The sequence below is a fragment of the Pinus tabuliformis genome, chromosome X (genome assembly GCF_031772625.1).
Source record: "Pinus tabuliformis cultivar Carrire ecotype Pingquan chromosome X, CPIR1, whole genome shotgun sequence".
In the NCBI taxonomy this organism is placed as follows: Eukaryota; Viridiplantae; Streptophyta; class Pinopsida; order Pinales; family Pinaceae; genus Pinus; species Pinus tabuliformis.
In genome coordinates this window covers 934,725,957-934,751,043 of record NC_142308.1, presented here as the reverse complement: position 1 = coordinate 934,751,043, position 25,087 = coordinate 934,725,957, and the positions used below count along the sequence as shown (strand labels likewise).

The 25,087-nt window shown below is 40.7% G+C and overlaps 1 protein-coding gene across 1 annotated transcript in view; it reads right to left on the bottom strand.

Annotated features, from left to right (window-relative positions):
• The window catches only part of LOC149142750 (WD-40 repeat-containing protein MSI4-like), a 219,968-nt gene that overhangs the window by 84,731 nt on the left and 110,150 nt on the right, over positions 1-25,087 (bottom strand). The window contains exon 8 of the mRNA XM_089446333.1: positions 10,834-11,029. Within this exon, the coding sequence (XP_089302459.1) occupies positions 10,834-11,029 (196 nt within the window). The remainder of the gene's footprint in view (positions 1-10,833; positions 11,030-25,087) is intronic.

The following is a 25,087-nucleotide window of genomic DNA, read 5'->3' as shown; positions in this document are numbered from 1 at the left end:
GATCTGGTTGGCCATGTGAAAGATCAATATTTTGATATTCACCCTTGTGAGCATTGTGGCAAACACACTCATCATTCAGACAGACGTTTCAGACACAAGAATCCTGCAAGAGCAAAGATTCACCTAGGATGGATCACTTTTCAGCAATGGTCTTAACAGCTAAGAAGATATATCGATCATACCTCAAACTTAATTCTTGTGTATTGACATGTCTTGTAGTAGAGATATCTTCATCTTCTCAACTTGTATCTAACAAGAGGAGAATTGATGGTCAGCTACTAGCTTCTATTAGATTTCCTTAAAACCCAGTAAACTGATTTGCAATTTCTAAGTGTAAAAACCCAGAAACATAAACAACTGATATTTTGGAAACTTAAATCACAAATACACTAAGTTTTCTAACTTAATATGCACAACAAAAAAATAAATCAGAAGACAAACACATCAACCATAGAACACAAGATATACCCAGGAAACCCCAACTCCAGGGAAAACCTGCAATGTTGTGTGTCTTTTATTATTCTTCTTCAGCAAAGGATTTTCTTTTGAAAATTACAAAAGGGAGAAACTTCCCTTTTATCACAAGAACAACTGATCAATCCTCCAAGATGAATCGACCCCCTACCTGCACACTAGATCTACAAAATCCCTAAGCAAATCAGCTAAATTGCACACACATGCGAGCACAAATCCTCTCTCTTGTGCACATGTGTGAATGGTATGACTACATTGGGGCTATAATTGTTGGGCCCTCACTCAATTTATTATTTCGTCATGTATCACTACAATCTGTTGAAACCCTCGACTCTTCCTTCGTTGATCTGACACACTTTGCTCATGCTCAACTGACTTGCCACTAACTCGCTCCATCTCCTCTTATAATTTCGATCTCAACCCTAATCTCCCTCTCAATGGCTGAGATTAAATCGTGATCAATGGTTGAGATTAAATCATAAGTTAACTTAGGAATTTTTAATTTTTCCTAAGTCTAACTTTAGGAAATAGTTAAATAAATTATTATTCTGGGTTCTTCTGCTAGTCTTAGCACCGAGACATGTAGAACCCTTACTTCTCTACTCTAATCAACAACTTCAAAGATATATCAAGCCAACCTGAGCCATATCCTAAACTAGAACCAATTGCCAGAGCCTAGAGCATGAGACAAACAGAGTTGTATCCAAACACATATTCAGGTTCCATGAGCATGACTTGGTTGGTGGCCATCCCTAAACCACCACTAGCAGAAGACTTTGGTTTTTGCTACATCAGTTTGTGGTCATCTTCAAACCATCATCAGGGAGCACTTCCACTTCACAAAAAGACCTTAGTTTCTAGCTAGATTCAGAATTGTTCTAAGAACCGTCTTCAGCCTAGTTCCAGAGTTGGTGGTCAGCCTAAACCCACCACCGCTAGAAATTTTGGGTTCTCCTACCTCATTTTGTTGGTTTTTCCATGGAACTCGAAAATTGGGTTTGAGTTTAAGATCGCAATCAGAAACACACTCAAACGTCGTAACACTTTTACTTTGCACAACGGAAAATACACAACAGTGAATCAACTAGTACACAAGACAAGTTTTAACTTTTAACCCACTACTTGTTATATTACAACACTTTAAGACAACAGTATTAGGGCTCATGTACCAAGGATCATGGCCCTTACATATAGCCTTGATACAAGGACACAACCAGGGCTTGGTACCAATAACTATGACCACCAATCTGCCCCGAACAAGATACACTTGACCTACTTGTTGATGTAGTGCTCCACAACCCTTTTAGTCCACATACCTTGAACATATCTACTAAGTGCTTTGCCTCCCCATCTATTGATTACAGCAAGTGCATCACCAACTGTCCAATCTACCACTATCAACCACACTTTGCTCCTCCAAGATGACTGAACTTTGGCCCACTCAAACTACCCACTACCAATCACTACTCTTAAGCTCTTTGTCAAACTGCCCTCTTATCATTAGTTTCCCCACTTGCAACCCATTTAACTAGGGCACAATACACTGCATCCTAACAGCCCATTCACTCCTTCAATGATCATTATGCATGGGGACTTCTAAGTTGCCCACTTGTCAATATCCTAGTTGCTTCAAATGTTGCTCCTAGGGCACATCAGATCTGCCCTCACATTGTCACAAATCAATTGTTTTGTCACTCTCCTTAGGTCATACAAAATTGCACACCCACAGTCAACACTTTGACTAATCTAGGGCTTCCAAATTGCCCTCTTAACTCTGATTTGACAACATTAAACCAGAGACCTAGGGCACCATCATAATAGTTGTTCAAACTCCTATGAACAGACCTCCACACTCACTTCATACCTGTCCTTACCATTGTTCCTTTAGTTCACACCTCTGCGCACTATTCTAAGCACATATTGGCCCTCTTAGGGAGCATACACATCAAATAACTTCGTGCTAATCTCTGAGGATATACGACCTCTTAACACAAGTGTGTAGCTCACCTCATAGGGTTATGGCCCTTTCTTCTTTTTCACTGAATACTAGTGCAAATATATTAATCTTTGAACAGCATCCAATGTTACTAAGTATGCTTTGAGGCAACCCTAACTAGGGCACAAACTGATGTCCAAGAGCCTCTTCGACAAACCTTCCACCACAGCAATTCTTCTCCAAAATGATGTAGCCACACATCCACCTTGTAGCCTCCGCTCAGACTCAAGGATCTCGGTCCTGTGATCAGTAACTTCAATGCTATTACACCTCGGATTGATTTGGACACCAATGCATTGACTCAAGTAACTCAGCCTTCATTTCTTCTTCTAAACATGGCACACGGACATCTATTATCCCCTTCTTAGCATATGCAAAACCCTTATGCACAGCTACTCAAGGAGTCTCGACCTTCTTACCACAGGTGGAGATAATTCGACCTAGCCTAAGTTCAGATAAAAAGAAAATTTTCGACCCTTCCTTAGAATTTCTCCATAGCTTGAATGCACAAAACCTTTCAGCCTTCGATCACATAATCATGCCAAGATTACACAACCAGCCCTCCTCCTTTAGACCTAAACCAAAACATAGAAACAAAGAACAAAAACTCGTCTTTCTTCCTCTTATCCAACTCGTCTTCCTGAAGTTTGTGGTCTCCTTAGCTTGTCTTTTCTTGAAAGGAATAGCTCTTGTGGATGATCAATGAGGTGACATTTCTTTCTTATTTATAGTATTCTATGAGGTTGAACATTGGCCCTCAAGGGGTTCCTTCCAAGCCTAGGCTGACTTGAACAAATTTACATTTTCCTCCATTTGATCAATACACACATGTTTGCCTTAGGTCCCCCTTGATCTTATAAGGGTGCTCCATGTGCAACAATGAAAAAAATAATAATATCCACTTGGTTCTACACCCACAACTTTGGGTGCAAAGCAAACCCCCCAACTTGGGTACTTCGCCCACAAAGCCCTTTTTGTGGTCAAAATTTTCACAAGCCCGACACTTAGGGTTGTGGAGTACCTCCCAAGCTACACAAATCAACACATTTGGTGTGTGGTCTTCCTTAACCCACTATTTCAAAGAGCACATTCAGCCATTGGTTGCCATGCACTTTAGTATTTCAGCTCTCTTCTTCGATTCATATACACCCCTTCAAATTAAGGGGGAAAATGTTTGACACCTAATCTGTTAGGGTTGGTGTGGAGGATTCCAATAGTGATTTAAGTCCAAGCGACCTCTTGGAAGATGAATACAAAGGATCACACAATGTTATATGTGTATTTTGTGACTAGAAATGCATCACACGTTTATCTAAATTTATCTATCATTTACGTGCATTTAACCATATTTATTATTATTTATTATATATATTATTTTATGTTATTTATATTCATAACGTTGTCTCCCCCTTTAGAAATGCTTTGTCCTCAAAGCATATTGATGAAAGACTTGATATCTTTTTCTATCTCATAAAGACTTTTCCCATTCTTGGAGTTGTCATCTTCGATGATGCAAGATGATATGAACTTCTAATTGTGATACATAATTGTCGCATTGCGAAATGATCTAACAATCCCAAATCAATCTTTTATGGAACTCTGTGCTTATAGGCTTCTAAAGATGAACTATTACCATGAGACTTAATTGTGTTGACATCGATATTCTTTGAAAAGTAAATCAATTGTTTTTGTCTTATGTGATATGGGTTTGTTGACTAGTTGACATGTCTACTCTTATGATTTGGGTGTCGATAAGGAGTTCATGTGTCTTGATTTTCTTTTAATGTATTCATAACATTTTCTTTAGTTATTTTTGGCATATGATCTTCTCTGCACACTAATGTTGTTGATCAAACTAGATCTTTTCTTGGAATTGTTAGAATTTCATGCACCCCAAGTCTGGTCTATGTTTTGGAAATTTCACGACATAAAACATAAACACATTGAAATGCCTAACTTTAAAAACAACTTTTGCACAGCAGAATATACCAGCAATTAGATCATGCACTATACACAATACTTATTGCCCAAAATTGATTTTTATTAGTCCTTTAAAGAAAACCCTTAGGGCTCCCGTACAAGGGATAATGGCCCTTTACAATCCCTGGAAAATGCCCAAAAAACAATGTCACCCCTTTGACAAAACACTTAGGGCTAAGGCTTTGTCCTCTAAGCCCTCTTTGCCCAAATATCAACATTAGGGCAATCCTTTGACCAAAAAGGCACCTACAAAACCCTAACAAAACTATTGTAGCAAAATAGGGCTTTACCAACCCTTCATAAATCTCCCAATCAACAATTTTCCCACCTAGCAGTTCTTCACGATCCCACCACCTTCACACAAGCCCTCAACTATCCACATAAATGTCCCTTACTATCGTGATTTGTGCCCAACAGTCGACCAGCAGGCCTGGCCTACTCCTAAGCCCCCTCAACTTGCCCTAGAACTTCAATAGACCACTTCTCCAAACTACGGCCTTTCCTCAGCAAAGTGTTGGCCCTAAACTTGGCTTGACCTTCCTTATCTTGACTTGTGATTTATCGTTCAAGGCTACTAGCCACTTTGTAGCCTTCCACACTAATATGGTGTTGAGAAATCTAGGGCATGAATAGTTAAAAGACTTCTCTACTTGATAATTGTGTGTGATATACCTTTACTTCTTAGCTTATAGTCTTTTCTTCGTTATGTTATTATTCTGTTCTTTTCATCAAGACAATTACCAATATGCACAATAAAAGACAAGTGACACAGTATGTAGGCTTGTCAGCCAGGGCCAAAACCTCTCACCTATTGAGAGGAAAACCCGATCAAAATTCTTCTTCTAGATCTTCAATTGATGAGTACCAAGACCATGACAAAGACCCTTGATTCTAGTATCCTCTCAAGAACCTTGTCACTAACCTTGATACTTTGCCTCTTCCCTTTCTCGACTTTCTTTTTGATCTTGAACTGCTCTCCTCGACTCCTTCTAGAGAAACTCAATCACTATCCTTCACACTAAGTTGCACGAAACGCCAAAATGTTTTAGAGTTTCTGAAACGCTACGTTTAGAAACGTCACCTCCTAAAAATGGAAACGTCAACCGAAACAGTATACATGTATATTAAAAAAAAAAATATATATATATATATATATATAAGTGAATTCCACATTATCTTGCAAGAAAAAAGGGGATAACACCCATAGATGACAATTTAGAAGGAAAAACAAGTATATATTAACTCTCATAGACGATTACATGATGGTCGAGCTTCAGCTGAGTTTCAGCCAAGTTTCGGAGTTTCGAGTACAAGTACGGCCTGAAATGTCGGGTTCCTAGAAGTTTCGTGCAACAAAGCCTTCACACTACTTCTTCTCGACTTCTCCTAGAGAATTTCGGTCTCTATGATCTCACTAGCTTCCTCTATATAATCTCGATCTCTAGTCTAGATATTTATCTCGGTACCCCAAAAGAGCCTTTCCTTCATTGACCCCAGAAGAATCCTCCCTTCGCTATCCCCAGAAGAAACCTTCCTTCATTATGCCCAGAAGAAACTCCTCTTCTCTTTGCCTAGAAGAAATACTCCTTCTCTAACCCAAAAGAAACCTTCTTCGCTGACCTAGAAGAAACCTTCTTCGCTATGCCCAAAAGAATCCTCCTCCTCCCTTCTTCGCACTTCTCTTTTGTAGCCTCTTTCTTGGCACTTCTCTTCACCAAATGTATGTTGAGTTTCTTGCCTCTAAGTGAGGCCGAGTGTGGCTATTTATACACCTCAACACATGTCCTTTAGGCCGACATGATCACTAGAGGTTAGGCCGACTTCTTCTAGCAAGTTTTTCCATCGTTGTAGGCCGACTTGAAGAGGATAAGTGACAAGGTCTTGGAGGATACTTTACATATACAAGTTTGACTATATACAAAGTGTAACATGACTTCATTACATGACAATGAATCTGTTATTTTATGACTAGATGACAAATAATTCCTAAAGACTCTCAATGGGAGTCTTGACTTAAAAATAAAATCTCTTGCTCATAAAACCCATGAAGCAGGTTAATCTAGATTTAAACAGGAACGCAACAAATTACAGATATAACCATAAATACAAAGATGTAGTAGAAATAACACTTCATTTCATTAATATCAAATACTGAAATATGCTTACAAATAGAATGGAAATAAGACTAGCTCGGGCAATGGTAGCTTATCTCTGAGAAGAGATGTGGCGGCTACATGCCTCCGAACTATGTTACAATGAGGCTCAAAGGCCTATTTATTATTGAGAAACAATGGAAAACCCTAAACATCCAAAAACCTAACCCTAGGAGATGAAGCGCCAAAACTATGGGCCTCGTTTAGGTAAATTGGTACATCAACTTCCCGGGGTCGTAACTTTGGCATATGATCTCTGTTTGGCTATCATAATACCTCGTTTCGAATATCTCAAAGAGAAGGCCGAAAACAAATGTGTAAAATGGTTTGGGACATTTCCGGTCTCTCCGTTTTCCCTAAAAACATCGTTTAGGGCCTCAAAACAGCTCCGGAAGTTCAAGACCCGAAAAACTGCCAAAAATAGTAAACTGTGCTACAATTAAGGAAACCGAAAAACTGAAAGAGACAATGTTGGGGGTCCAAGTGGAATAGGCAGGTGGCCACCAATATCCACTTGGATCATTCCTCCCCCCTTAGGAAGCAATGGTCCCCATTGCATTGAGTTCCTCCATGAGATGAGGAAACTTCTGCTGAACTTGGTCCCTGGTGAGCCACTTGCCCTGGTGAAGGAGTTGACCTGCTTTGACAACTCGATATAGTTGGATCCTTTGTTGTCAGGTGTTCTTGATCTGTGTGTCCATGATCCAATCAGTTGTGGCTTGTTCCATGCAATTTGGATTTAACTCTATAGGTGTGAGTTGTTCTGCAATGTCTGATGTGTCTAGCAATGGTGGGAAGTATGGTCGAAGGCGATCCACATTGAACACTGGGTGCAGGCCAAGGAATGGGGGAATGCTGAGCTCAAATGCATTGTCTCCCACCGCCTTGGTAATGGTGTAAGGACCATATCGCAATGGTCTGAGTTTCCGATAGGCTCCGATAAGGCGTTCCTTTTGCAAATGCAACCAGACTTTGTCGCCCACCTAAAACTTGTGTGGCACTCGATGTTGATCATGTTGCTGCTTGTACTTGGCATTTGATTTCTCCAGAATGTCGTGGACCTGCTAGCGGATATGTTGGATGTGCTCAATGAAGTTGTTTGCCTTATCGGTTTTGGACTAGACATGAGTTGAATCTGCATGAGTAGCTGCAAATGGCATGGCCACATCAATGGGACATAGTGGCTGGAATCCCAAGCCCACCTGAAAAGGGTTGTGGCCAGTTGAGCTGTGGAGAGCCCGGTTATAGCTGTGTTGGACATAGGGGAGGCTCTCATCCCATGTGCGTGGATTCTTTGAGTTGTACATGCGCAGAATGTGTACGATCATCATGTTGACAACCTCTGTCTGGCCATCAGTTTGGGGATGGAAAGTTGTGGACTTAGTGAGCTTGGTGTTCAGCATCGACTAGAGATTGGACCAAAATGTACTAAGGAACCTGTTGTCCCGATCTGAGATGATAGATTGTGGGATCCCAAAGTGTACCCACACTCGTTCAAAGAAGAGTTTAGCAGTGGCTTCCACTGTGATATTCTTCTTGCAAGCTGCCATAATGGCCATCTTCGAGAATCTGTCGACGACTACAAAAACACAGTCGTTGCCATGCTTAGTAGAAGGAAGGCCCGACATGTAATCCATGGAGATGGATTCCAAGGTCGACTAGGGGTAGCCAGCGGAGTATAGAGGCCTTGCTTCTTGATAATCAGTTTGGCAATGGCGCAGGCAGTGCAGGATCTGATGTACTTCCCGACATTTTGTCGAAGATTCAGATCCTGCACTGCAAATCAGCAAGAAATACAAGCAAGGATCAATCAGCTTGTGGAGTTGGATGAACATAGGCAAGCAGTTTTCCCAAAGTTTACAACAAGCCAAGATGACACCGAGAAGAAGTCTGATAAGAAACTAAAGCGTAAGGTCTTCAATGAAAGAGATCTTATTCTTCTTTGGATAACCAAGATAGAAAGCCTAGAGATCATAAAAAATTGGCCAGACTGCGGCTTGCACCTTTCAGGATTGATGCAGCTGTTTGACAAAACACATTTGGTCTCCTCCATCTGAATGGAGAAAAGATTGATTTACCCATCAATGGGCAATATCTCAGGCACTACTGTTGTTTAAGACATTAATGCCTCTATAGAGTAGGATGAATAAGCCTTATGAGCAGTGGAGTAGGAGATGTTACCGTTCCCTTTAGCATTTTGGCTCATCCCTTCTCTTATAAAGCCATTTTTTAAAACAGTGTAGATTGAACAAGAAGATTATCATTTGGGATTGTATATTCGAGGTGCCAGAGATGTGAAACTTTGGATACATCACATCATATATTTCCAGCCTTTTCATTCTTTATGCAAATACATCATGAGTAGCATGGAGATTCTAGAGTTCTCTTCCACTGTTCAAGAGTGTGCAATCCCTATATAAAGCCAGTGGTTACAGCCTAAATTTGTTGTGATCTTAGGTACTTGAGCTAGAGGAGGATAATTTCATTCATTGGGTTGATGGTCTTGCGTTGGAAGAGGTTCCTACACTTTTTGGTGCATATTCTTTGATTGGAAAGTACCTTCTTGGATTTCTCACATTTCTTACCACATGGGTTAAAATTTGGAGGCAGGGATCACCACACATTTTACAAGGCATGTTCTACATAATTGGAGGCATAGTTGGGGCTCTTACCATTCCTTGCAAGGCAAAACGAATGCTTCTAGGAGGATGTCTTAGCCCATGGGCACTCCTTTCAAAAGAAAAAGGTGATTTTAGGACCAGCACTCCATATCCAAAGGGAGGTTTATATATGTTATGGCCATATTTGACAAGGAAGAGTGCTTATTTATGAAGGCATCCTAGTTTCATGGGATCTAATGAAGACTGTAAACCATTATTTACACATATACCAAGGGCACATCACATTTAATGGATTTCATTAGCTATGAAGATGCTAAGTGGCAATGTGGACCATGTCAAACCCCTAAACCAATCAAAAGTAAAACAGCACAGAGCTCCTATTTGAAAGGGTTTCTAGCATATTCTTTGGATATTTTATAGATGACTTAGATATGAAGCCTATAAAATGAGGGTTTCACTTTAGTTGCAATTCACAGTCTATTCTTGGAGACAATGCAGTAAATAATGTGCTGGACGTTGAGGAGATAATGATCAGATTTGGAGCTTAGACTTATCATCCAGGGCTATTATATCACATATAAGGCTGCTTCCCGGGAAAAATTACATGTAAGGTGGCTATTCTGTACTTGTATCTTTCTTCTCTGCTGGGATATAATTGTACTATTTGTGTTTTTCTGACCAGAAATAGAACGGATGGAAAGAAAGACCTGTTTGTCCTCTTGAAGCTATTATAGTATCAGATCTGGGATATGTAATGTGCATGGCAGTTACTGAAAAGAAGACTGTCATATTACTTCGTATATTCAGTTTTGATGTCGTATATCAATAAAAATATTGAATCGTTGCGCTGAGGTATCATTTTGAGCATTTATATTTGGCTGAAAATGTAATTACAGATCCATGTTAGAAAATAAATAGTTTGTTTAGGCATGTTTGCTGGGTCAGTGTGCTTCATAATCAAATTCCAAATACTTAACATTGTTTCCGACTCCTGAACCCTTTAAAACACTCATCTAGTTGAAATCACCACCATATATTTATTGAAAAGTTTCAATTTTCAGTTTCCCAATGTGAGAATTGTCATCAGGCTTTGAGGACAGATTGGCAAGCCTGGTAGAGAAATCCCCCTTGTGTTGGAAAAGAACCAGTCTAAAGAGAGGAAAGTGACCACCAAGGTGACAATGGGGGTACTTTCATTTTACCCTAAATGTGTATCTTTGTGCTCAACTTGAGAAGTGCAGGTTTAGACGATGACACAATACATCATACCTAAAATCATGGTACCTTCATCGCAAAGAATGTCAAATCAACTTCCCAACATCGCTTCCATATTGTATTTGTTTCTTCACTTTGTTCATTTAGTAGATGCGGCAATTGATTTATAGGTAGAATGTTATGCTTTCTAATTATTATTTGGCACAAACAGTAGAAGCTTTCTTTGTGCATGTGAATCTTTCAACTTTTTCATTAAACTATGACAGAAATGAATACTTAATCATTTATATTTTTGAAAGAACGGATGTATATATACCCCAAAATTACAAGACAAACTCCACAAAGGCCTCCTAAAAATAACAAGCACTATAATTTTGGAGGGAAAGGCCCTTACTTTGAAGGACAAAATTGCACATCTTCAACCGTATCTTTATGCCCTTTATAAACACCTCTAGGACCTATCGTAGGGATCTTTGGTACTTTCTCTCCATGCGCTGAAGATGGTGTTTTTGATGCTTTTGCAGAGGAAGGCTCAGTTGCAGCAGATATATGATCTTGTATACTCCAAAGCAAAACACATTTGTCCTTTCCTGTTAAGTCCAGAGGGGGAAAACAAACTAAACATTAGAATTGTTTCAAAAGAACTTAATTTTAATATAATCACGTTGCAGAAAATATGTAAACTTGATCTTTAGGAAAACTGAAAGATATTCAACACTAGCTGCAGCAAATAATATACAATAATTCAGTAAGTGCCTAAAAAAACTATCAGTAAAGATAAGCAAATGGACTACAGATAACTAACTAGCAATTGCCCCAAGAGGTGCAAAGGTATGTTGATAGAATGGGCAGTGTAACCAAAAATGCCCAATATATCTTAGAAACCAAAATGCCCAAAATATACAACATAAACAAATCTAATCCATGTAAGATGGAAGAGTGGGTACTAAGCATCTAGTGTTTCTGAGTACAGAGTGAATTCAAATACAATTTTTGAACAAAATATACGGTTGGTTCACCAAGGACCTAGAAAGATACACGCAGAACGATATGATCAATTACAAACTCATTTAGCAAGAAATTTGAGAGAAAGTGTGAAGCATAAAGTAGAGCAAGTGCAACATCGGATGAACATTACATTAAGAAATTAATATTTAAGGCAGTGCAGAATATATGAGTTGAAGAAGACCATAGAAATAAATATAGACTAAAATCGTAAACAAGGCATAATATAGGATTTGATATTGCAGATCCAAAAAGATTTGGTGGTAAACGTATTCAGCTATGACAGGCTTCCTTTTACTGTTTGAGACTGACACATACATTGTCCTTCATTAATGAGTAATGTTGGAAAGAAAATGCTTGTGAGACACAGAGGCCACAGAAGGATGTAAAAAGTTACCTCATTGCAACTGTAATTGCATAAAATGGATCTGCTATCTTTGCAATAAAAAGAGAACGTGTGAAGGAGGATACTGTAATGGTAAGGTCTCCTGCAAAATGGTTTTAGAAGTGATAAAATATAAAAATTCCACTACAAAGGATGCTAAATTGCATTACGATGGCATGCATGGAAAGGAGTCTAGGGGACCAATTGTGGACTATCTTTGCTCATTCCACTTGCCACAAAACAATAATGACTGTGGATATGCCCGAGGGCCCACTACCTTTGGCTCTGAAGATGTCAAGCAAACAATGTGAATCCAGTTCAGAAGTGACAATCCACATTACTATGAAGGAAGAGCACTCAGCAGGGAGGTCTCATAAGACTGTTTCATGGAGACAAAGCAACAGAAGAAACATCTGAATGTCAAAAAAGATGCCGGTGTACCTAAGTGAGCTTGTTATGAACCTTTATTAGAAGCAATCACACGAAGAGATTCATATTTCAAATATCAACGAGAAGAATTTGCATGCCAAGCAACCTTGCCTTCCTCATGAACAGAAGTTAATTACATCAGTCAGTGAAGACATCTGTAATGGCATTAATGTTAAAGGAATGCATGCAAAGCATTAATAACCCATGTCCAAAGTCTCCAATAATTCCTCTGTGTGCAGACTAAGTTATTGAAGTTTTGAAAGGTTCACAGTTTGAATACATAAGTCGTTTGTGAAGATTTCATGGTGGGGACATGTGGATCAAGTTATCAACCATGCCTTCATAATACCTGCGAAATTTTTGTCAAAGACAAGTGCATGGTGAACCCTCTTGGCATTGAGCATTGTTCAATATTGAAAGTGTGAAGAGCATGGAAAGGTATTGCAGTCAACGGTTTCTTTACAGATTTTATTTCTTTTTCTAAATTCATATCTATCTAGTATCAACAGTGTTATGGGAAAGCAAAATATATATATATATATATATATATATATATCTCAAAAAATTTATATTACAGCATAGAAAATTTGTGGAATCCTCCACGTACAAGCCAATTCAAAGAAGTCACTGCTTTGAAGATTCTGGTTAACATTTTAAGAGGGAGTCGATTGTTTTATATTCTGCTGAAAAGAGAAAACAAACAAAATAAAATAAAATAAAATAAAATAAAATCAGTACAGCTACTAAGAGGGAATTGTAATGAAAAGGGCATGCACACATAACTATGGAGCTGACAGTCAACCGGGTTTATCTCAGGTGGCTGAGAGGAATGATTGATATCCTCCCCACCCAGGTTCAATTTATTCCTGCAAGTGACATGATGAGCTTTTGTTGTAATGGCTTCAAACCTTGTTGAGTCTGAGCAGATCCTTGGGGACCAAAACATGTATATTCCTCATATGAAATGTAAAGATATTTCTCATTGACAAAAGAAAAAATCTATGGAGCCGACAGGTAATTGTAAAAAGCTGGAAGTTTGGAACCAAAATGAAAAGTACAGGGACACATAACTCTGGGGTGGGCATGTAATTGTAAATGAGTTGTTTATTTTATCTTTTGGGAGAAGTAAACAGTTGGAAACAAAAGATTGCAAACAAAATAGGTGTTGAGAGCTTTGGTACTTCAGCGATAGATTTACAATACTTAAGGAAAACAATGGAGCTTCACCAGTGCAATATTCAATAACCAATTCTTCCACCGGGCTGCAAAAATTGGAGGCTTACTAGCTTCCAATGAAATGCATTCGTATGTGATAGTGGATAATCTATGTTTAATCACCCTTAAATACATGCATTTTGGTTGAAATACTCATTTGTTAGGTCAACTTCAGGTAGGACTGATCTTGCTGAAAAAAGAGTGAAAGCACCAACAGGAATGCAGAAGGCAATACACTAGCTATTGTGTGACGCAGAGGTGAAACACTATAAGTAGCTAATATTCCATAACATCTATGAGAGAATATCTTGCCCAGACTGCCTATTTCAAACTTATTGAGGATGCTAAGCATTTTGCAGAATGTAGATTTCAATGGTGCAGTGTAATAAACATAATTATAATAAGGGGGGCAGGCACGAGCTCGCTGCGATGGAGGCAACGGAGACCTTGAGCTCGTTGCAGCCACGGTAAACTGCTTCTTACCCCCTGTTTTTTACTGTTGATGCCATTCCTAGGCTACGTTGTCACTCCCTACTAGCTGTTGCAATCGCCCCTTGACTGCTGCTTCCCCCTATGGTTACGGCTGCCCCGATCCCACTGCAGCATGGATAACATGGAACTTGATGAGGTCGATTACACGGCTGACCCAAACCCCGACCAGCAAATCTTCCGACGACCTAACCCTACGCCGGCCCTAACCGTTCCCCGTAACCTAGCCGCCTCATTTTGCACCGGCTCGCCTCCTGTGGTTACCTTACCCGAAACTTCTGCCTCCAACCTTCATTTTGACAGTCTCTCCATCGACTCACCGGACCTAGATTGCCCGCCACTCTCTCCGGCGACCCTTCACCTTCTAGCCGCTTGCTCGCCCTCCTCTCCGCCCTTCGAACCCTCACCTCCTGGTGAATACCTCCATGCACCTCACCTCCCCTCCACTTCGGAACCTACCCCTCCAGGAGTCCATGTGCAGCATCCCCCGACATACACTCCATCCAACGCAGTAGCGGTAGCATCCACAGCCTTACCCTCAGGGTGTTTCGAAACTCCAGTTGTCAAAGTTCGCCACACTACACTGGGACCACAGCAAGAGACACAGGGTACATCTGACCCTCTACTAGACCATCCTACAGCACCTAGATCAAGGAAAAGAAAGACAAAGTGTGTAAAGGCCTCATGGAAGGACTTCACCCTCAAGTTCGACGAAGGTCTCAACATGGGCGAGGTGGTTAACACGGCCAGGAAAGTCCTGATGGGTAGGGCTAGAGGTTGCGCTTACACTGCCGAGCGACTCAGATTCTTCCCCGTGGCTGGTTTGCACTACATTTCTCTCTGGAAGAATACACCACCCTGGCACTATCCCATTACTGGCACATTGAAATGGCCCTGGTTTTACTGAAGCGATGGAGCCCGCTCTTCGACCCTGAACGTGAGCAGATCGGGGCCGGACCACTATGGGTAAGATTACTGGGGATCCCACTGCAATACTGGTCTGAAGATGTCTTCGTCCGAATTGGAAATGCCCTGGGTACTTATTTGGATTACGACAAATCCTACATTCAATCTAGGAACAGAACATTAGCTCGCATCCTGGTGCACCTAGACACTAGAGAAGGTCTGGAGGAAAAAATCATACTGCAATGGCGACATTTTACCAGAATCCAAATCCTGGATTACGAAGGTGTCCCCTTCAGATGCCAAAGATGCCACAAAGTTGGGCATCTTTACAAGGAATGCCCTCTGGTGCGAAAGGACACGGACCCTTCTATGGGATCTGAGGACGCTGCAGGGAAACGCACTGCCCCCACCTCGGGGCCAACTCCACCAGCTGTCGCGACTACAATCGGATTGGCATCTCCTACTGCACAAGCTGCACCCAGCGAACCTCGTCCCCCCTCCCCACCGATGACCAGATCACGGGCTGATGCAGAGGCTGCTCGCACCTCGAGTACTCCTCCTTCCCTGATCTTTGCTTTTATTTCCTTATTTGCATCCTCTGCATTGCTTGTGCATGCTGCATCTCTGGGTGGCACTTTACCTCCATCCCCTGTCCCCTAATCCCTCTATCACCGACTTTCTCCACTACCCCCCCATCCTTCCCTCCCGACCTTCCCCCTATCCCCTCATGCACCCCATCTCTCCCCTCTGATACTCCACACACTTATAACCTAAGATCTAGTCTCTCCACACCACAGGATGGCAGATCTGGACTAGGCCTATTACCCTCCCCTTCGAATCACAAGCCCATCCATGGCCAGAAATCACACCTTTCCAAAGCTATTTTGATAGCGGGGGCGGAAGTCGCCTCTAGCAGACAAGCCTCACTTGACCGGGTACTTAGAGCATCGAACACCCACGTACAGTTGCCCCCATGAAGTGGCTCTCTTTCAACTGTAGGGGCATGGCTAGCTCGACCAAAAAACTAGCCCTCAGAAGACTATTTGAATCTGAGTCCTTAGACATCATTTTCCTACAAGAAACCTTGGGAGAAGCTGACCTTATCTCCCGTACACTCGGCTCCCTGAAGCCTGGCTGGATTTTCCAATCCTTGGATGTAATTGGACGTTCAAGTGGATTGGCCTTATGATATAACCCTCGCACCATAAACTTGAGGACCTCCTGGGAAGGGACGATTTTATTGGCAAGGATATCTTCTCATCTCAATTGGGAGTGGACCTCCGCATTATCAATGTATATGGACCATGTCATAACAGAGAGGCATACTGGAATCGATTTCTCAACTTATCGATCATGTCCTCGGAAAATCTCATCATTGGGGGGCGACCTAAATTTCTCCATTGGATATGGAGAATCCTGGGGGACCAATGCACAAGTGGACAAGCTCACTGAAAATATGGAGATGTTGCTAGAACAGCATCATCTGACAAACATTCCAATGAACAAGCCCCTTCCTACTTGGAGAAATCGGAGAATAGGTGAAGCTGCATTGGCTAGAAGGTTGGATAGATTCCTGATTAAGGACTCTCTAATTCAAAAACTATCCCTCTACAGACAATGGGTGGGAACTGGTGGGATATTGGATCACTCCCCCATATTCTTAGAGATCTCGGGTCCACAAAAAAAACCAGGGGCACCCTACAAATTCAACTCCACCTGGTTAAAAGACCCATCCTACAACCAAATGATAAATGATTTATGGCGACTCCATCCGCCATCCAGAGGCAGAACTTGGGCTGAAGGTTTCTACTGCAACCTCACAATGCTCAAAAACTCTCCATTAAATGGGCCAAGGAAAAAACCAAGAGAGATGATAATACCCTCACTATAGTGGAGCAATCTTTGGCTACACTATAGGATGAGCAGAACAGAGGGTTTGCATCTGTTGAAGCCAAGGATCAGCTTATTGAACTGGAAAACCAGAAGATCAAAATTCTAAAGGATCGGGAAGAAACTTGGTGACTCCAAAGCCGAGCAATCTGGTTGCAAGCAGGGGATGAAAACACAAAGTTTTTCCAAAACTACGCAAAAGGAAGGAAAATCTCCAATACCATCTAGCATATGCCTATGGAAGATGGAAGCAATGCATCTACCTTCGTCCAACTCTCGCAGCTAGGGAATTCACACTTCAAAAATCTCTTCATGGCCCCCCGAGAGGCATCCATTGCTGAAATTGTCCAAACTACAAGTCACTTCCCCAAATTTGTTGATGAGGACTCAATCAAGGGTCTCATTTCCCCGATTACATAGGGGGAACTTGAAGGAACGCTAAAGTGGTTCAAGAAAGACAAGAGCCCAGGGCCGGATGGATGGACTATTGAATTTTTCCTTGCCTTTTATGAACTCATTGGACCTTACCTACTTAAGGTGGTGGAAGAATGCATATCAACTGGGCGTATGTATGAGGCCATCAATACTACTTTCATTGCTTTAATCCGTAAATCTGACTCCCCTTGCATCTTTCAATGATTTTCGGCCTATCTCCCTTTGCAACTGCTTGTATAAAATCATTGCCAAGATCATTGTAAATCGGCTCCGTCCCATCCAGTCTAGACACATCTCCTCCGAACAATTTGCTTTTCTCCAAAACAGACAAATACATGAAGCTATTGGCACTACACAAGAAGCCCTACACTCTATCAATCACAAAAAGATCAAAGGAGCCATTCTCAAAATTGATCTTGCCAAAGCTTTCGATAAGGTCAGTTGGCTTTATATCAAAATGATCCTCACCCATCTAGGTTTTCCCCCTCCCTTCATCAATTGGATCATGTGTTGTATTAACTCAACAACCTTCAGTGTTCTCATTAATGGCTCTGCCTCACATTTCTTTCATGCTGAGAGAGGCCTTCGACAAGGATGCCCACTTTCCCCTCTTCTCTTTCTAATTGTTATGGAGGCCCTCAACAGACTCATTACATCAGCCAAAAGGGAAGGTCGATTACATGGGATACAAATGAATGACCTTTGTCACCTCACCCATCTACTCTTTGTGGATGATGTCCTTATCTTCCTTGATGGCAGCCTGCGAGACTCATCTACCTTCCATGACATTCTTAAACTCTTTGCAAAAGCCATCGACATGGAAGAAAAGTTAGAACCCACCATTACTCTCTCATATACATCACCCCAGGAAGCCAAATCTACATACCAACTCTTTCCCTTCCAACAACATCTCTTGGAGGATGGTCTAAAGTACCTGGGTTTCCGGCTAAAACCCCACAGCTATCGTATTGTGGATTGGATTTGGCTTGTAACAAAGATTGAGAAGAGGCTGAAAAACTGGAACCATCGTTTTCTCTCAAGGGCAGGTCAACTCGTTCTCATAAAATCCGTCTTGGAAGCCACCCCTGTATATTGGATGACGTTGGCCTGGATCCCTAAAGGAATTCTTGCCCGCATACAAAAGATTTGCTGCAGATTCCTTTGGAATGGATACAAAGAGGGCAAGCCCTATGCATGGGTTGGTTGGAAACAAATCGCTCTACCAAAAAAATGGGGAGGGTGGGGCTTAAAAGACCTCTCAGCATTTGCACATGCACTAGCAGCTAAGATGGGATGGTCCTTGCTCACTTCACAGAACCTCTGGACCGAAGTCACATACCACAAATACATCTGGCCTCAACATCTCATGGACTGGATTCGCATCCCAACCTGGCCACGTACTGGGATATCTATCATTTGGAAATCCATCCTCCATACTATGCCCAACATTCGAGAGGGTCTTGCTTGGAAAATCAATGAAGGCAATATGGCACGAATAGGCATGGATCCATGGTCTGGTGGGGGCAATATGCATCATCTACCCCCAGATCTCATTCAATACCTAAACCAGAGGCAGATTAAGGTGATCGGCCAGATTGCAGACATGGAGAACAACTCCATTTTTTAACAAGCCTGGTTATCTGCACGACACCTGGGCATTCCCGAACATTGGCACCAGAATTGGGAGGGTTATATAAATGCCCTCAATGAAGCACATGTTCGCATTACTGAGGGACCTGACGAACTCATTTGGACCCCAGCTGAGCACGGGAAATACTCTCCCAAAGCGGGATATCCAAACCTACTAATGGATCGTAAACCACCTGCTCTCCTTGATTGGTGGACAAAAATCTGGAAACCCAAAGCACCCCCACGATCCAAACTCTTTATGTGGAATGTGCTCAATAACAAGACTCCAACCGGAGAAAATCTTATGCGTAGATCACAATTTGGGCCACATTGGTGTGTCCTCTTTACACAGGCAGCGGAAACTAATGAACACGTTTTTTTAACTTGCCCTCTCACTATTCTGTTGTGGCAACAAATAATACAACTCCTCAACAAACAGGGCAGTCGGCACGGACTCTCGATCGTTGAAGCATGGAACAATTGGAATGTTGAGCACTTGGACAACAAGTCTCGATGCTTACCCCTCCTCATTTGCTGGAAGATCTGGCTGACCAGAAATAACATCATCTTTCAAGGATCTCTGACACGATGGCCACTCATTACAGCAAAGATTGTAGTTGCATATCAAGAAATCCCCGAGGAGACACAGACTACTACAGCACAACCTCATGCCCCCGAAATTATAGATCGAACTATCTCGTGGGCATATTTCGATGGAGCAGCCCAATCTCATGGATGTGGGGGAGGCTTTCTTTTATACCTATCTGATCAGCACCATTACCAAATCAAGATGGGTTTGGGGGAGGGTACAAACAATTTTGCAGAACTGATTACTCTCAGACACCTATTGCATTTTGCACTTGCACACTCATGCAATAATATTTAGATATTTGGGGATTCCAAAATCATCATAAACTGGTTCAACAGCATAAATAATTGTCATGCTCATTCACTTAGAAACATTTTGGACGAGATTATGGTTTACAAGGCCCAATTTAACTCTATCATCTATCAACACATTTACAAGGAACATAATGAGGCTGCTGACAAGTTATCCAAGGAGGCCACGACACAACCCAGAGGACTGTGGATGATACAAGAACAACATGGGACAGATCAATATCAGTATTATCATCGGCCTTACATTCACAGAACATATCCTCAGAGGGACCAGACACAAAAAAATTTATGGGCATTAACAGCTCAGTTTTTTATATATGTATATATTTATGATATGTTATTTATCTACTGCAAGCAAACTCTGAACACCCTGTGTGGTGAATATGTACAGCACTCTAATGGTATGGCTTCGGCACATATATATTTTTTCACAAACTATTGACCTGGTTTCAACCAGCAGTTATGCATATGCCTATGGCATCTACAACATGTAATTTTTCAAATTAATAGAAGATTACGATTTTTCCTTGGAAAAAAAAACATAATTATAATAAATAATAAATACTAAATAATTAAAAGTAGATTAATGAAAGCAAAGGGCAACCTCTTATCTTGTGACCAGTCAACGCATATAAATACACGGTCATGAGGCTCATTGTAATCATCATCTTATCAATTATTTATTCTTCAATATATAAGCTTATATATTTGCAGAAATGTTCAGTCAATCGTAATAAAGAGGAAGTCTGATTACTACATTTGGTATTAGAGACACTGATTTAGCAAGGACTGGATTAATTAAACAAAACCCTCATAGTTGTTCTGCACAGCCATCAATTACAGTTGGTTCTGCCAATCAATTTTGTACCCCTGTCCATGCACCAACCATCATATCTGTTCTGTACATCTCAAATAATGGTTTCATATGTATGCTGCTGCTATCCATTCAATTCCATACTCAGCCACCAATCTTTCCAATCATACACTCCAAAAATCTGTCCATACAATCTGTTTTGATTCGGTACATAATCTGCTGTAAATATCCAATTGTGTACATCTGTACCAGCGTCATTTCCAATAGCAGCTGATTCCTCTCACTGTACACAGCCACCATTTTATCCACACGTGATTATTCCATACAAAGTCTTTCCTAAGGTAACACCCCTTAAGTCACCTAATGAAAAAATTATATATAGGAATATAAAGATTTACGAGTGGAGTCTACAAAGAAAAAAGACGTCAGCAAGATGGTAAGTCATTATGAACCACACACAGATGTTAATCAATGTAGACATGAAGTCAACAGCTTAAGACATTACCTTGGTCATGGAAGAAGGACCAAAAGAGTTTTGAGGGGGAGCGTGTGGGACGGGAGGACATCAATCGGTTCAAGGAGAGAATTGATAAGCTAATGGAGGATTCCAAGAAATGATGGCAATTCCCACCAAGAGTGACAAATGATGACAAGAATGATGCATCAAAGATACTTAATGATCACAGTAAAATAACTAATCAACTAACTGAAAGGGTACATGCGTTATTTACACAAACCTTACCAGAAAAGACCACCACCAACTGCAACTCCATCAAACACCAGTTACCCGAGATATCAAGATAGCATCTCTTGTTTAAGTAAAATCAAAATCGATATACCTAATATGATGGACTAGACGATAGAAAAAGCAATCATGTGGGTTAGTAAAACTTAAGAGATTTTCACTATGCACCCACCTGCTAATGAACTGGTAAAAATATCTATGGCATCCTTATATTTAGAGCGTGATGCATATGATTGGTTTAGCTGGTGATCAAAGAAAACCAGTGGTTTATCCATTAACTAGCGAATGTTCACAGAAGATCTTCTTCATAGGATAATTCATGACAATGAAGAAGACGACACATTTACCAAGTTCACTCATTTACATCAAATAGGGACAGTTAACAAGTATACGCATGAATGGTAAGACTTGGCTACTAGATTTTTGGACCTTAGGGAGGATCAATTGATAAAATTGTACATTCAAGATTAAAACCCATCATCTACAAGATTAAAACCCATCATCTACAGAGAGCCAAGACTATCAAGACCTAAGGAATTTGGTTGAACCGAGAAGCGTGGCGAAGATAATAAAAGGAAAGCTCAAATTTCAATATTCAATATGAGGTAGCTTTTGGAATCCTGAAGAAGAAAACCAATTGCAGTGCATCAAGTTATTACAACAACACTAAATATCACCACTTAAAAAGGGAGAAGGGAAGAAAAATAGTTGTCATAATTGTGGTAAAAGAAGATATGTCATTACGCTACTATAAAATAGTGGATAGGAAGCAAGTAACAAACCCAAAAAATGAAATCACAGTAGCACACAACTCAGATTCTAACTATAACGAAACACCACCAGAAGTCACACTAGCACCAATCTCATGCACACTATTGAATAAGAATGAAAATGATGTGTCTCAAAAGGAACTGATTACTTAAAAGGACCCAATACAGGTACTAACTACAATATATGCTCTGATTTATCTCGGAAAGGCTAATAAGATCCAAGTTCCAAGAAAAAAGGAAGGTAAACCTATAATTCCACGCATAACAAAGACCAAGAAATCACAGATTAAGACATTAAAGCTCAAAGGAATCATAAAAAATAGAAACATAGTAATTCTTGTAAAATTCCAAAAACACTCTTAAGTATATGGGCATCAACGTCACCAAACAATTAAACCCTTTCTGAATGCCACCAAGGACTTCACAGTTACAATGATTAACAAGAGCTTATGGGAGTAGGACAATATCACAAAATCTAAGTTCAAATACAAGAATTGTAACTATAGACAGAATTTTACAGTCTACTACTCAATGAGATGGGGACAAAGTGCTAGGTTCAGAACAGTTAATGCAATTGAGCATTTATACCACCAACCTTCAAGAAAAGTTCATGGAGTTTAATTGCAAATTCAATATTATAAATTATATGGTGATGAACTTTCCACTCTCAAGAAGAATGAATTGAAACTAATGGAAAAAAACACAAGAGGCTCAGACAAACATACAACAATAAAAAGCAAGGAAAATAAGTTAGCAAGAGGCATCAAGGTTTTACATTAAACAACCATGTCAAAACACTTCAAAATACGAAAACAATACAAAGGGGCCTTGCCAACACACAAAGCAAGAACAAAGTCAGGCCCTTACAACTAGACAAAGACAAAGATGATGCCACCAAGGAAACATGATCAGCTAGAGAGAATCCAATATATTAAGGTTTGAAGACAAAGTATTCCTTAAGGGAGTGGCAGTGTAATAAACATAATTATAATAAATAGTAAAGAGTAGATTAATAAAAAGTCAAAGGACACGCCTCTTACCTTCTGACCAGTCAATGCATATGAGTACACCATCATGAGGCTCATTGTAATCATCATCTTCAATTATCTATTGTTCAATACATATTCTTTATACATCTGCAAAAAATTTCTGTCAAACAAAAGAAAGAAATTCTATTCACTACAAGTAATCAGATTCATTTTTTATTTCCAATAAGAGGGTGTTCCCACAAGACTTTTTCTTCATTATGTTTGCAGAATATATTAATAGAAATGTTGTTGCTATCTAAAGCACCAGAAGTTTCCATTAATACCCAATAAAGTGCCTCTTTCAATACATGTTTTTACAAAGAGCCTCATGTTATAGGAAATGACATATGCCCATGGAAAACAGACAATATGTTAAACCTCACATAAGGGCCATGTTACCCACCAAAATGGGTAACCCTATAGGAGAATTTTGATCTCCCATTCTTCACATCCAACCGACCAGTCATGCAGCCCATGACAACCACCACTAGTTGACGACATGCCATTTTATCTTGCCATTTTATCTCTGCCACTTGTATCAGTCATATACTTTTCACCCATTTGACAAGCGCACTTGGAAAAAGGTGGGATTCCGATCAAAAGGTACTTTGTTCATTTTGCAATCGGGTGCTTATGCTTGTTGTATTTGGGCATTTGATATGGATTATGGGGTGATGTAGAAGAAAGAGGGGTTTTGACCATGATCTTGTTCCCTCGCCTTAAATGTGGGGTTAATCTTCAATCCTAGTCCAATGGCACTGTTACCCACCATTTTGTGGGTAATATTCCTAGGAGAAAAAAATTTCTCCAAGATGGTCATCAGGTAGCAACCCCTTGCAGCCACCAGCTAGCTCGTTCTGCCATTTCTCTACCACCTGAGCTAGCCATGTGGTCCCTCGCCCATCTCCCATGATCATATGTTTGAAGGTGCGCCTCCCGAATCTAAACGTATGCCTCGTCATTTGGAAATTGAGAATTGTAGTTTGTTTATCATGGACACTTCTGGGGATGGATTAATGGGAGGATTTGGCAGAAAGAATGGGCTAGGTCTGTGGTTTTGTCCCCTAGACCCCTTTTAGGTATTAACCTTGGGTTCTAGTCCAATGTAATCTCTTTTACTGAACATTTGGCTCTAGGGATGGTATTTCATGGGAAACTTTGATTTTGGTTGTGTGGTCTCGATCCCTTATCTACTTATATTACCCTCTTTCCATTCATTATTACCCCATTCATCATTTCTCCCACCCGGTTCCACATTCCTCCACTGGGTCCACATAGGGTTAGCATGCCCTTTCCAATTGCCCACACCTTGGGTCATGGCCTGGAATAAAACCTGGAGGTTGATGCAACTAAAAAGAAAGATAAAAGCATATATGGCCACATTCAACAGGAAAATGAAACACAAAATGCAAAAGATGGTCGAGACAAACGCATTTAGCACATGGGCAAAAGCCAATACATGAGCTCTACCCCATCATCATGGCCATCACCCTAGTTCCTACAGGTTCTATGAACCTCCCCCATCATAGAGGAACCCATGATTGTCCCAACCCCTGGTGGGCAATGGACCACCCCACTTTAAAAGGGGGTATTCACTGTTATATCTTATACATCATGCTCTACCCCCTTGAGCCCTGAGCAATGAATCAAAGAAAATCATAAAAAGGCAAAAGGCATAGAAAGAAGGGTGGAAAAACTAAGCCTGGGGCACCTCATGTACCACAACTACTCCCTCCTATACATTATAAACCCAAGTGTGGGCTTCCATCTTATTAGCTACCCTTGCACCCCAGCATGCAACCTAGGGTTGCCCCTTCTCATCCCCCACTTCATTCACCATATCTATCACATGCCACCACCTTTTAAAGGATGTATCTTGAATATTATCCCCTTTAGAAGTAGAAACCTCCTAATAGGATACTTGGTTAACCCCATTTGGAGTTTAGGAGACATTGGCAGATCCCAAAGCTCATTATGGAAGGGCAGGCCATTGTGAAGTCCCCACCTG